The sequence below is a fragment of the Lycium barbarum genome, chromosome 3 (genome assembly GCF_019175385.1).
Source record: "Lycium barbarum isolate Lr01 chromosome 3, ASM1917538v2, whole genome shotgun sequence".
Classification (NCBI taxonomy): Eukaryota; Viridiplantae; Streptophyta; class Magnoliopsida; order Solanales; family Solanaceae; genus Lycium; species Lycium barbarum.
The window spans coordinates 129703713-129716068 of NC_083339.1; the positions used below are offsets into that span (position 1 = coordinate 129703713).

The following is a 12356-nucleotide window of genomic DNA, read 5'->3' on the forward strand; positions in this document are numbered from 1 at the left end:
GTTTAAGGAAGAGTCCGGAACCAAAATGCCCAAAAAAAAATCATTTTGAACCAAAATACCCCAACAAAAAAAATTACAAAAGTACCTTTAGCGCAGTAATTTACACTTCACGGAGACGGAGCCGTTAAGTGCTTTAGCGCAGTATTTTACTGCACTATATAAATCTTTCTCTCACCTATAGCGCAGTAAAATACTGCGCTATAGGACTCCGCATTAAACCCAAAACTAGCCTCTTACATTTTCACTTCTTTTTACGTAGTTTAGCCGTATATTAATTATGCTTTGAGATTCCGGAACTTCAATATTTTATATAGAACCCTAGTTATATTTGTACAATTAATAAAATAGGCTCAACACATCAAAAATACGCAATACTTTGGATTGTCGTTTTAGTGGTTGAAAAGTGTTCGAAGTCCTTTTTTGTTTGAAGACTTGTAGTCATTAGCTTTAAGTTATTTATCTTTTAGGGTTTCGTCTTATTTTTAAATTAATACTTAACTTTATTTCGAATATGTCACGTTTTTTTTTATTATCAATTTAGGATGTGAAACTATAAACAATAATAAAGACTAAGATAATATTTGTAAATATGCAAAAAAATATATAATATTTACGATAAATTGTACAACACTAATATATATACACTATCGAGGATGGGTCCCACATGTAGTATGCTGGAGACTATCCCTAGGCCTAAGGCTCATACCATCCCCACCGCCCTCGCCATCGTCTCCATCGCCCTTTTTCCTCTTAATAACCAGGCGCTCCAAGTCATGATCATCTCATCTTCCCCTAACCCTTGCGCCCTTAACTAGAACGTGTTTCCTCTTGGGATCTAGTCCCGCTGGCAGGCTCAGAACCTCAGGCTGAGCTAGGTCTGGAAACTCGACTTCTAACTCGTCAGGAGTTGCCACCGCGAGCGCCGAAGGATGAACCTAAAAAATATATAATAATTAGTACCATTTCTTATTTATATTGAATACATTAACGTTATTTATTTAATCAAACCTGTATGCCAATGGGCGCCTGAGTAGGCTCCTGAGATGGGTGTGGTGAGGTAGTCTTCTAGACGAGATGTTGTTCGAAGTCCAAGTAAAGGTTATAAAAATTAAATAAATATTTACTTTATATTGAATAAAATTAGTTTTAAGTAAAAAACTTACATGCGCCTCGGTAGTCTCATGAGAAGACACCTCTGCCTCGGCAAGCTGATGAGAATGCTCCTGAATGGGTAGCTCCTGTGGACCCACTGGCGCCGAATCCTAAAATATGAAAAAAACGAAATAATAAGTAAAATACATATTAAAATAAATAAGTACTTTAAATAATAAAATGTGTATATTAAATATTGACCTTATATTGAATAAAATAAATTTTAATAAAAAGCTTACCTGTGGCTCGGTAGTCATATGGGAAGACATCGCTGGCTCAGCAGACCCATGAGAAAATGCCTGAGTGGGTGGCTCTGGTGGACCCGCTGGCGCCGAATCCTAAAATATAAAATATTACTAAATAATGAGTAACATATATATATTTAAAATAAATAATTTAAATGAACAAATAAGTATTTTAAATACTAACCGGGATCAAAAACTCATCAAAGTCAAGAATCCTGGCTCCCTCTAAATTCCTCACAGGCCGCTCATTAGCTAATGAAGCGCGTAACGCCACCCAATCAACGTTATCACGCTTCTCCATGTATGCACTCTGGCTTGGCTGTGATAAAGACCCGGGTATCTCAGCAAGTAAGAGCGTCGACGTAAACGTAGGTGAGTCCCCAGGTGAGCTGCCACCGGCCTGGAACGGCTGCAGATGGACTAGACCATGAACGCCCTCTGGAATGGGATCGGCCTCATCCGCCTCATCTACCAGATGGTGTCCTCCACCACCAGGTCCTCTAGCAGTAGCACCGCGTCCTCTACGCGCATAGCGTCCTTCGGCAGCACGGCGTCCTCTGCCAGCACGGCCTCCTCCTCTGGGAGCATCCGGTCCTCCTCCTGGCGCTGCTTGATACTCAGCCTCCGGAACAGGCTCCTCCCTGCGCCTAATATCGCCTGCCTGCTGGATACCATCCTCGGATATCCGTACCATCTCCGCCGCAAGCCCTGCAAGCCCAGGGTAAGTCATATGCTCTAACCCCAAGATGTGTAAACGTTGTACGCTTACCAGCTGCATTTGTGTTCAACAGAAAAAAAAAGTTTATTTTTAAAATGTAACAATTAATGCAATTAAATAAATCTAAATACGATAAACTTACCAATGCCTCGTACTGCCCCGCGAGTGCTGAGTATCCTACATCCCTAAGGGGACGCAAAGCTGGGTTACCGATCAATCAGCGTATGATCTGATGATACCAGCGCATGTAATGCTCAATGGGAGTCAAATGGCCGACCACCGCTAAAGTGCCCAACCTGTTCTCCCAACGGTGGAGCTGGACATCCATGAAAGCCAGAAAATCATCATCAACGGCAGCCCGATCGTCCCGCTGGTAGTGTCGGAGCTCATGACGGACGTCAGGGGGTATACTCTGTGTATGCCCAAACTATCGTAAGACACGCTCGAGTATGTGATCCTCTACGATGTCCAGGTGTATCAATGGACACCGCGACCTCCAAACCCCCTGACCTGCTCTACAGAAGGGCGGCAAACCATCTAATATAGCAGCGTACGGCGTCCATATAAATAGTTGCATAACATATAAATACAAATGAGTGATCACCAAGTAGAAAAGACGTTTAATTAAATTGTTAATGTAAATTTAAATAGTTTTACCGCATCGTCCGTCATGTGATCAAGCTGGTCCCGGAATGGAAGAATACTGTGGTGCGTATCCACATCTCGATCAAAACCCGCTGTCCACTTCCTCGCATAAGGCATGTCAATCTCGAGTTGATGCCTAGGTACGGGCTGAAAAGGCAGCATCCTCTCCCACGCCCATAACTGTAAGCGATATTAGAAAATACGATTTTTAAGTCGTCATTTCAAGAGATTTGTCTACATTAAAGGAAGGCACACTTAAAATATTACCTGGAGAAGAGCAAAAAATCCAAACACATCTCTGACAACACCAACAGACGCTCGGCACATGCATCTGTAAAGATACGCCAAAACAGCACCACTCCAACTGTAGTCTCCCAGGCAGTCCAGATGCTCCAAGAAAACCAAATAACGTAAGCTGACAAAAGCACCCGATGAGTTCGGGAACAAAAGGCCCCCGAATATAATAAGCAGGTACAAACGGGCATGACGATCAACATCGTCCTGCGAGTACCGTCGCCAACCGAATCCAGACCCTCCAAATAAGTGCAGAGTGCACTAATCTTAACCCGACTCTGTCCCGAAATCTGGCCCTCGACATCAGGCACGAAGTGGGTGAGCCTAGTCAACTCTGTCGCACACGTCTGACCAGGAGGAGGCTCGTACCGAGTGTGTAGTGGCTCTCCATCTACCCGCAATCCAAAGAGGACCTCCACATCCTGATGTGTAATCGTGGTCTCACCAGTGCGAAGGTGGAAGGTACGTGTCTCTAGCCTCCACCGCTTAACTATGGCCGTGATAAACACCCAATCATGTTGTACCCGACCAACGGACACGCAACGGTAGATGCCGCCCGAAACAATATCTCCAACACGCTAGGGTGTGGGGGGTGCTCGCGTAAAAGAGCCCACGCTCTCTGCAGCCTACAGGGATGGAGCCTAGTAGATATCCCTATAGTACCGGCCCATAATAACTCTGACCTATGATTGTCTTGCAAAGACAATACTGATCTATCATCGGGCCCCGGGTGATCATCGGGCCCCGGGTGAGCATCGAGCGCCGGGGAACATCGGGCCCGGGGGAACATTCGTATCCATGAAAGAGTCCGGTCTGTACAAACTAAATTAGTCATTATTCTTGAAATGGAAGATAAATTATATTAACTAATTAATAATTTGTAGGGAATATGTGAGTTATGTAGTATTATATCTTGTGAATAATTAACATGGGATATGCAGTAAATTTAATATGTGATAGTAAGGACACATATGTGATGGAAAAGATTTTTAAGTTAATTACTTTTGAATTATGTGATGGCAAAGACTTGTTAAGTTAATTAGTTTGGGAATCGAAATTCAGCAGTAATATCTGTTTGGAACTCTATTTTGAATATGTGATATATTTTTAGTTGACTAAATAGCGAACACAACTACGATAAAATTAAACTAAAAGAGTATATTCGTCGACCACATATTTTCCTACAAACTTTACATTTTTTTCGTTAGCTTATGTATTTATGAAAAGAAGAACTTTAACTATTCTTTTTAAGATAATCTTTTTTATTTAACATATATATATTCACGCTTTTAAAATTATATAGATTAACAATTCATAATCATTTACAACTTGTTTGGATGGTTGTTACCTATTTGTATTATATTATGTTGTTAGTTTAAATACAATGCTTGCTTTGATTGTTACTTTAATTTTATTGTTATGTAACGACGAAAGGTCTAATTTTATGTAACCACTGATTTGGTCCTATACAATACAACACAATACGATAAATGTCAAAACAATACATAACAATCATCCAAACAAAGTGTTAACAACATAATAATTCATTACCAATCAACTTCTTTCAATTCATAAACAATATTTAACAACTAATAAATTCATAATCAATATTTAACAAATAATCAATTAACAAAATAATAATTCACTAACAATTCATAAATAATTAACAAATTAACAACTCATAAACATATAACAAATTAACAATTCATAAACATTTAACAAATTAACAATTCATAAACACAAATTAACAATTCATAAACATTTAACAAATAATGAATTAAACAAAACAAAAAAAAAAACGGAACAGTGGCAAAAGCCACTGCCCAGTCCGAACAAGAACAAAAAAAATTGATTTTTTTTTTTTGGAAAATAGCAAGGATTAAATGTTAAGCATGCTTAAAATATAATGTATATAACAAAATAATAACAAAAGTTCATAGTAGAAAATCTTAATCGAAGATTTTTTGTAGAGTTATTTTAATCAAGTTGTATGCCGCTTTTTCCCAAAATTCGAACTTAGAATCTTGCCCCTTGACTTGAATATACCGAGAATGTAAACTTTCCGAACGAAATTTAATAGAAAATGACGTTTTTGGGTGTAGGGACCACCTCGGTTTCGCCTCCAATGGCGTTTTCAACTTTTTTTTTTACCACTGGAGGGACCAGTGGTGGAACCCGATGGGTTTAATGCGGAGTCCTATAGCGCAGTATTTTACTACGCAATAGGTGAGAGAAAGATTTATATAGCGCAGTAAAATATTGCGCTAAAGCACTTAACAGCTTCGTCTTCGTGAAATGCTTTAGCGCAGTAAATTACTACGCTAAAGGTACTTTTATAACCTTTTTTTTTAGGGTTGTTTGGTTCAAAATAATTTATTTATTTTTTGGACATTTTGGTTCCCGACTCTTTAAGGAACAGATTAGCTTATGTATAGAACTTGGCCATGAACACAAGTACACAACCAAGGGCAAGGGAAACACGAAGAGAGACCCCAAGTTCTCTTCTCTTTTTCTTTTAGTTTATAGTTTACAGTTTTTACTTAACCGAATTTCTTACCAACGCAACAAAGAAAACAAAAATAAAAGGACAAGTTGAGGGCTTTTTTCTTTTTGTAAACGGAAGTTTCTAGTGTTTTTTTTTTTTTTTTCTGACTGATTTGATAAAGAAAACTTGGCAGCGAAAACAAGGAACATGGCGGACTTTTTTGTTCCTTCAATTATTTCTTATCAGAATTCTTCGGCAGAGAAAATGAGGAGCCTGAGAGACAAAAGTTACCAAATTAATGCCCTATTTATCCTTTCTATTTGTAGAGTTGCTTAATGTTATATTTTTCTTTTCGAGTGAATTTCTTGTTACTTTACCAACCAAAATAGAAGAGAAATTTGAAAGTTTTTTGTTCATACGATATCTTTACTTTATGAATTTCTTGTTTTGTTGTACTCCATGTCATTATATAACAAAAACTTTTTCACTTTGTATTTGGATTAGTCTTGTTGTTTCCTTTCTCTTTTTAAAGCATACGTTATGGTTCCACCGCTTTATTTATTTTGACCAACTAACCACTAACTTCCATTTTTTTTTAATTTGTTTATTGTGTTGAATGCATATTCCATTGTTACGATAACTTCAATGAAGATGTTATCATCTCTAAACAATTTACTCTCTGTATTCAACTTAAAAATGTATCTAGATATTTTGTATAAAATCGGCAATTTCATATTATCATTCATGGGGTTAGCATCAATTCAGAGGTACCAATAAACTGGCCGCGCTCTCGAAAATACAACTTAAATTTTTCACATAGAATGAAATACCAGGGACCAACTTGTATGCTTTTTCAACGAGAGGGAATAGGATAGAACAGACTTATTACAGAAGGTTTTTGTATGGTCTTTTCATTCTAAATAGCTTTGAACAAAACATGCGGTGGAAATGATGAATTTAGTTAAGCATGTTACGTGCATAAGATGAAGGTTGAAGAGCGACGGAAAAAACGAAGGTTAAAGAACATCATCTGCTTTTCCTTCTTGATGGTTGTTTGCCAGAGGAACGATTAAATAACAAAACCAAAGATAGAAGGGGGCTAGGAAGAAGGGGGATTTACTCGTAAAATGTTAGCTAGTTCGACCGATTAATTAGTTGAATGCTTTTCTAGCGGCATTTAAAAAAACATAATCAGAAACCACGAAACAATGCACAAGACTCGGAACCAAATGAATCAGATGTAGTGTTACTAAACTTCACATCAGACTCGAAATCAAATGTATTGAATAAAACTAAGGGTTGGCCTGGCTAGCAAATACAGGCCCCATTATCCGTCACAACTCATTCTTCATTCTTAATTACTTTCATAGTAAAACAGCTTTCATGAAAACAGTTTTCACACAAAACGTTTTACCTCTGTACCAAACGCACCAGAAAAGTAAAACTAAGAAATCAAAGTGTATTGACCTGAAAGAGAGTGTACAAAATACCAATATGTGGGGCTGCAAGGAGAGGGTGGGAGGTAAGGAAGGCAATTTGAACGCTATTAACTTAGTAAGAATAAGGAGGTTCAGAATAAGATGTCACAGAGGAGGTTCAGAATAAGATGTCACAGAGGTCCAAAAGCAACAGGTTACAAATTAAACTAAATTAGGAGGAACTGTCATGTGTTGCTTCCTTCCGTACCTCCATTTAGTTTCTCCTTCACACGGCCTGCAGTTTCACAAAAAAGTTAAGGCATTTTACAATCCATGGAGCAAAACATCCAAAGCCGCAACATGATCTGTATTCTGAAAGCAAAAGACCAAGGAGGTCTCAAATAAGAAAAAAAATAGACGAGATTGACTATTGCCATTTTCTTCATGCTGGAATGGAAAGCAAGGTGATGATATTTTGCCTAGAAACTATGCTTTTAAATTTGCATAGTTCAGCTTTTTGCAGACTAGGAGTGTGGCCTAGGGATCGATGAAGCTAGCTTTTAAATTTGCATAGTTCAGCTTTTTGCAGACTAGGAGTGTGGCCTAGGGATCGATGAAGCTAGAATGGACTACGAGATACTAAGATTCAAATTCTTCCTCTGTAAGGCCTTGGTGGATAGAGTTACCAAATACCTGTGTTGGTAATTAGTACTTGGTGGACTAATCAAGGTGCACACATCATCAAAAAAAATATTTGCATATTCTGTTTCTTTCGAATTACTCCAATAACATTGTCAATTTTTTCTTTATTTCAATCAAATGATGAATGGAGGTTGGACAGATTCATAACTGAGGATATCTTCCCTTTCTGCTAGCACCCTTCCACATATCAATTGTAACAAATTGATACAGATTGGTGGTTTTGGGGAGCGTAGGGAAAGAAAAAAGAAGAGGGCGAGGAGTTATTTAGTTAATGAAATTCTTTTGAGGGCCGAGGTCGGTATGGAATTGGGACCCATAAAGGAAAAAAGATGAAGTTTGTTTTAGTTAACAATACCAACAAAGTTATTACCATACTTCCTACAATCCTGAGAAAAATGACGGGTCGATTTCAGGTTAGCAGGATCAGACCTTTTCACAAAAGGAACTCATAAATTAAAATGCAGATCAAAACTTCCAGAAGTTCGTGTCTTGAATGTCTTCATACTCTTCTGTCCTAGGTCTAATGAAATATCACTTCTAAGTAACAGCTAAATAATTAAGAGAACATCAAACAAAGCTTATGATACTATTGAAATGAAGGTTAAGCTGCCAATACGAGGAGCAATCCACACAAATATAATGCATCACTTGGTTAAATAAGAACAATGACCATCATATACCACACTTCACATAGACAAAGTTCACATACTTACACAGTACTAGAGCCTGTTTGGATGGGCTTATAACTTAATCCCAACTTATGGCTTTTGGTTTATTGTTGTTATGTTGGCTTAAAAACAAGTGCTTAAAAGCATTTTTTTTTATCTTATCCAAACACTCTGTTATGGCTTAAAAGCACCTAAAATAAGCCAATCCGAACGGGCTCTAGATTTACAACCAACAGATAATTGGACATGTTGTTGTGCATTTATGATGAAATCCCTTATATGTCGGAATTAGCTAATCCAAATCATGGGATCACCAGAACCAATATCATCCTAAATAATACAGATTAACCTGGCTCTATTTGATCTATGTATATGTAAAAAAAAAAAAAATCAGGTCATGCGAACACATACAAAATAGCAATCAAATCTAACACACCCGTGAAGAAACCTTATGATAATAATTAACATCAAAACACCAAACTGGTCATCCAGATCTAGTATATATATAAAGATCCACATAAGAGGAGGAGTTACCAGTTAAGAAGCACCAACAATGATGTTGTTAATAGGAATAAAAATCAACTTGACAAAAAATCCTACAAATCCCATCACAACGAAACCAATTGCAGTACGCGTGGCAACTTTGGTGAATTCTGCACAACAAAAAAACAATTAATTAAAATTAAAGAACATGCATGGATTCAATTCAATAGATAAGACAAGTAAAAGATTTGTACCTTTGCGATCGGGTTTGTGGCAACGCTTAACAAGCCTAACGCTGTCTTTGGCGAAATCTCTAAGGGGATCGAAAACAGAGTCCAGAGCATCCATTTTTGGTCTAACGAAAATTGGGTTTCTCTCAAGTGTCGCAAGAATGGCAGGAAGAGTTCCAGTTTCGGTTTCATTTTCACTAAACCCGCTACAAAGAATTTGGGCTTATGTCTAGGCCCTGCAAGTTCAAATGGGCTTTCAACTATTTTTGATTGGGCTAAGTTACATATGTCGGCTGAAATTAATTGCAGTCGCTAGCCAAATGTACAAAAAATAGACACTGTGTTGTGTCAAAAATGTAGTATATTTTATGCATCATCTATTAATATACAAAAGAAACATATATTTTTTTGGCTATTAATTCGTTGGTGGCTAGCTATGTCAGTTCTCTTTTTTATTTGGGTTTTGTATTGGGTATGCAAATTATACAAATATTTATCTGTTTGTTAAAAGCAGCGAGAGTTTGTTTAAAAAATATATGCAATCAAGTCAAAACAAACAATTTGCATACAACTTTTTGTTGTATAGAATCCAGTCGAATCATACAACGTACATAGAACTTGCATACAATTATGTTGTTGTATGAATTTTGTATGTCGTTTGTATTAATTTCGTATCACGTGTATGTCACTTTATCACCAGTAATACATTGGACACACAAATGACAAGCATCGAAAATACAAAATATCGTATAACATATTTATACATCAGGATGTGGAGAAAGAAAAACAAAATTCATTCTTTCCCTTTCTCTTCGAGTTTCAATCTGAAATTCTAAACTTCAAATGATTTTTTCAATTGTTTGCAACAACATCTAATTCAAATAAATAATAATTTCGTAAAACCTAGTTTTCGAATTCAAAGTTTAAAGTCTTTTATAGTTGTTAGTTGAATTTTTCTCTGCTGGGGTGTGTTTGTTGAGAAAGAGAAAAAACGAGGAAGATTTGAACCTAACTATTACATTTTTTGTAAATGATAAATGTTGTTATATTTTATAACTCTGACATTTGTTGTATTGTACTTTTTATACGACAAAAGGTACAATAAATTACACTTTTCTTTTTAAATTTTTTAAATAGAAGAAATACTCTTTTGTAACATTAATCTTCTTTGAGATACTGTGTTTTTTAGGTAAAAGGAAACTAATTCCGAGTGATAACATTTGTTAATTCCATATGTTCAGCGTTTTCAATATGGAATTGAAGACGAGATGCCACACTTTATGGCTTTTCCTTTAAGTAACAAGAGGGTGGGTAAGAAATAGTACAATAGTAGTTCAGTCGTCGACAGGGTGGAGTTGCGGAGCAACAATCCATCAAAAGACATGAAAACGTCTTTTGTGTGTGTAGCAAGACAAACTTCATTACGTGTTTATTTTGTTACACAATTGTTTGAAATTAAGGACATTCTATCTATATTGTAAGAATGAAAATAAAATCGTCTTTCTCGTGCTTAGATTCTAAAAATCAAGACAAATGAGAGGAAATAGTAAATCCATCGCATTTAACTATATAAATCTGTATTTACCTTAACTTTATTTTTCCCTTTAAAAATGATAATTTTGTGATTCCTTATGCTCTTACTTTCATTTTAGCTCATATCGTTCCCAATTTCAACATCCTTGATTATTACTATTCAAAAACAAAAGCTTAGGGGAAGAAAAAGATCAACAACTAACAAGGGATAAAGAAAAGTCAGATGAAAATCGAAAAAGTTGCTCTCAAATGGCAACGAAGAAGCCAAAAGGTGGGTAAAACAAAATACATGGTGTACTTACAATTGGACACATATGGACTTAAAAATGATTTAGCGTGAATTTCAGAATTATGCTCGGTTGTCCAAGATTATTTACACTTATTAAATATTTAAAAAATAACAATGATCAGTCTCATTATTCATGTATCCAGAACAACACAGTATGAAAAAATTAGACATACTTCAACCATATCTTTGTGGGTTCTCTTCATTCTTAACAAATCTTTCTGATTGATATCAAGAGTTCTCTTCATTCTTAAAAAACCTTTCTGATTGATATCAATCTTCTTTGAGATGTTGTGTTTTTTAGGTAAAAGAAAATTAATTTCAAGTGATAACATTTATTAAAATTTCTCATGATCAACGTTTTCCGTTTGAAACCGAAAATGAGAATTTATAGCAGGCTTTCTTTTGTTCCTTTTCCTTTAAGTGACAAGAAAAGTAAGATAGAGTAGTATAAGAGTGGTTTAGTCATCAATAAATCTCTCCTGATTCATTCTACAAGGTGGAGTTACAGACCAACAATTCATCAAAAGACCTGAAAAACATCTTTGGCGTGCTTAAATGGACATACTTCATTACATGTTTGTTTTGTTACACAATTATGTAATTAATAACATTCTATCTATATCGTAAGAATAAAATAGAATCATCTTTCTCGTACTTAAATTCTAAGCATTGAAAAAAATAAAAGGAGAAGATAAATTCATCGCACTTAATTATATAAATTCGCATTCACCTTAACTTCATTCTTACCTTTAAGAATGACAATTTCGTGAATTCTTTATGCTCCTACATTCATTGTAGCTCATACCGTTCGTAATTTCAATATTCTTGATTATTATTAGTTCAAAAACAAATATTCAGAGGAAGAAAAGATCAACAACTAGCAAAAGAAAAAGAAAAGTCAAATGAAAATCGGAGAAGTTGCTCTAGATGGCAACAAAGTCAATGATGGGCAAAAACAAAATACACACAGTGTTTACAATTAGACACATATGGGACATTTAATAATAATTTTTAGCGTGAATTTCAGAACTACCCATGGTTGTCCAAGGATACTTACACTTATTAAATAGTTTTTTTTAAAACAATAGATAGAGTCCTACTCCATCCAGATCAAAAAAAGAGTCGACTTATTCATTTTCACACTCCTTATGAAAATACTAACTCATAAACAAAAATAGATAATTTGACTAAATTACCCCTAATTAAATAGACATTGAAATTTGACTATATAACACTTAATAGGGGTAAATATGAAAAAATAAGGTTAATTCTTTTTTAATTTGCTAAGTGAACTATTTTTTTTTTATCCGGGGGAGTATTATTCATGTATCGGGAAAAGCACACTACTAAAAAATTAGAGAAACATCGACAATCGAAACTAGAGAAATACAATTTAAAATATAAAACTAGAGAGGAATTGCATCTTTTTTTCCATTAACACATTTGGCACAATCGAAAAAATTATAAAAATGACCCCTTATATTTGAGAGTAGA

The 12356-nt window shown here is 35.6% G+C and overlaps 2 protein-coding genes across 6 annotated transcripts; both read right to left on the reverse strand.

Moving 5' to 3' along the window:
* Positions 1 to 634: 634 nt before the first annotated feature.
* Positions 635 to 4685, reverse strand: LOC132634172 (uncharacterized). 5 transcript variants are annotated; one of them, XM_060350466.1, is made up of 8 exons: positions 3028 to 4685; positions 2773 to 2940; positions 2258 to 2652; positions 1582 to 2105; positions 1392 to 1490; positions 1164 to 1262; positions 1009 to 1065; positions 635 to 935 (listed from the first exon to the last, which is right to left on the reverse strand). In XM_060350466.1, the coding sequence occupies exons 4-8, from the start codon at positions 2089 to 2091 to the stop codon at positions 783 to 785; spliced, it is 918 nt and encodes a 305-aa protein (XP_060206449.1). In that variant the 5' UTR covers positions 2092 to 2105; positions 2258 to 2652; positions 2773 to 2940; positions 3028 to 4685; the 3' UTR covers positions 635 to 782. The 5 variants fall into 5 exon arrangements, with proteins under 5 accessions (XP_060206449.1, XP_060206447.1, XP_060206445.1 ...); XM_060350464.1 differs by having other exon boundaries at positions 1009 to 1062; positions 1582 to 2169; positions 3028 to 4684; XM_060350462.1 differs by having other exon boundaries at positions 1582 to 2169; positions 3028 to 4683.
* Positions 4686 to 7062: 2377 nt separating this feature from the next.
* Positions 7063 to 9225, reverse strand: LOC132632480 (protein transport protein Sec61 subunit gamma-1). The gene is made up of 3 exons (XM_060348440.1): positions 9065 to 9225; positions 8862 to 8980; positions 7063 to 7252 (listed from the first exon to the last, which is right to left on the reverse strand). The coding sequence occupies exons 1-2, from the start codon at positions 9156 to 9158 to the stop codon at positions 8865 to 8867; spliced, it is 210 nt and encodes a 69-aa protein (XP_060204423.1). The 5' UTR covers positions 9159 to 9225; the 3' UTR covers positions 7063 to 7252; positions 8862 to 8864.
* Between the last annotated feature and the right edge of the window lie 3131 nt (positions 9226 to 12356).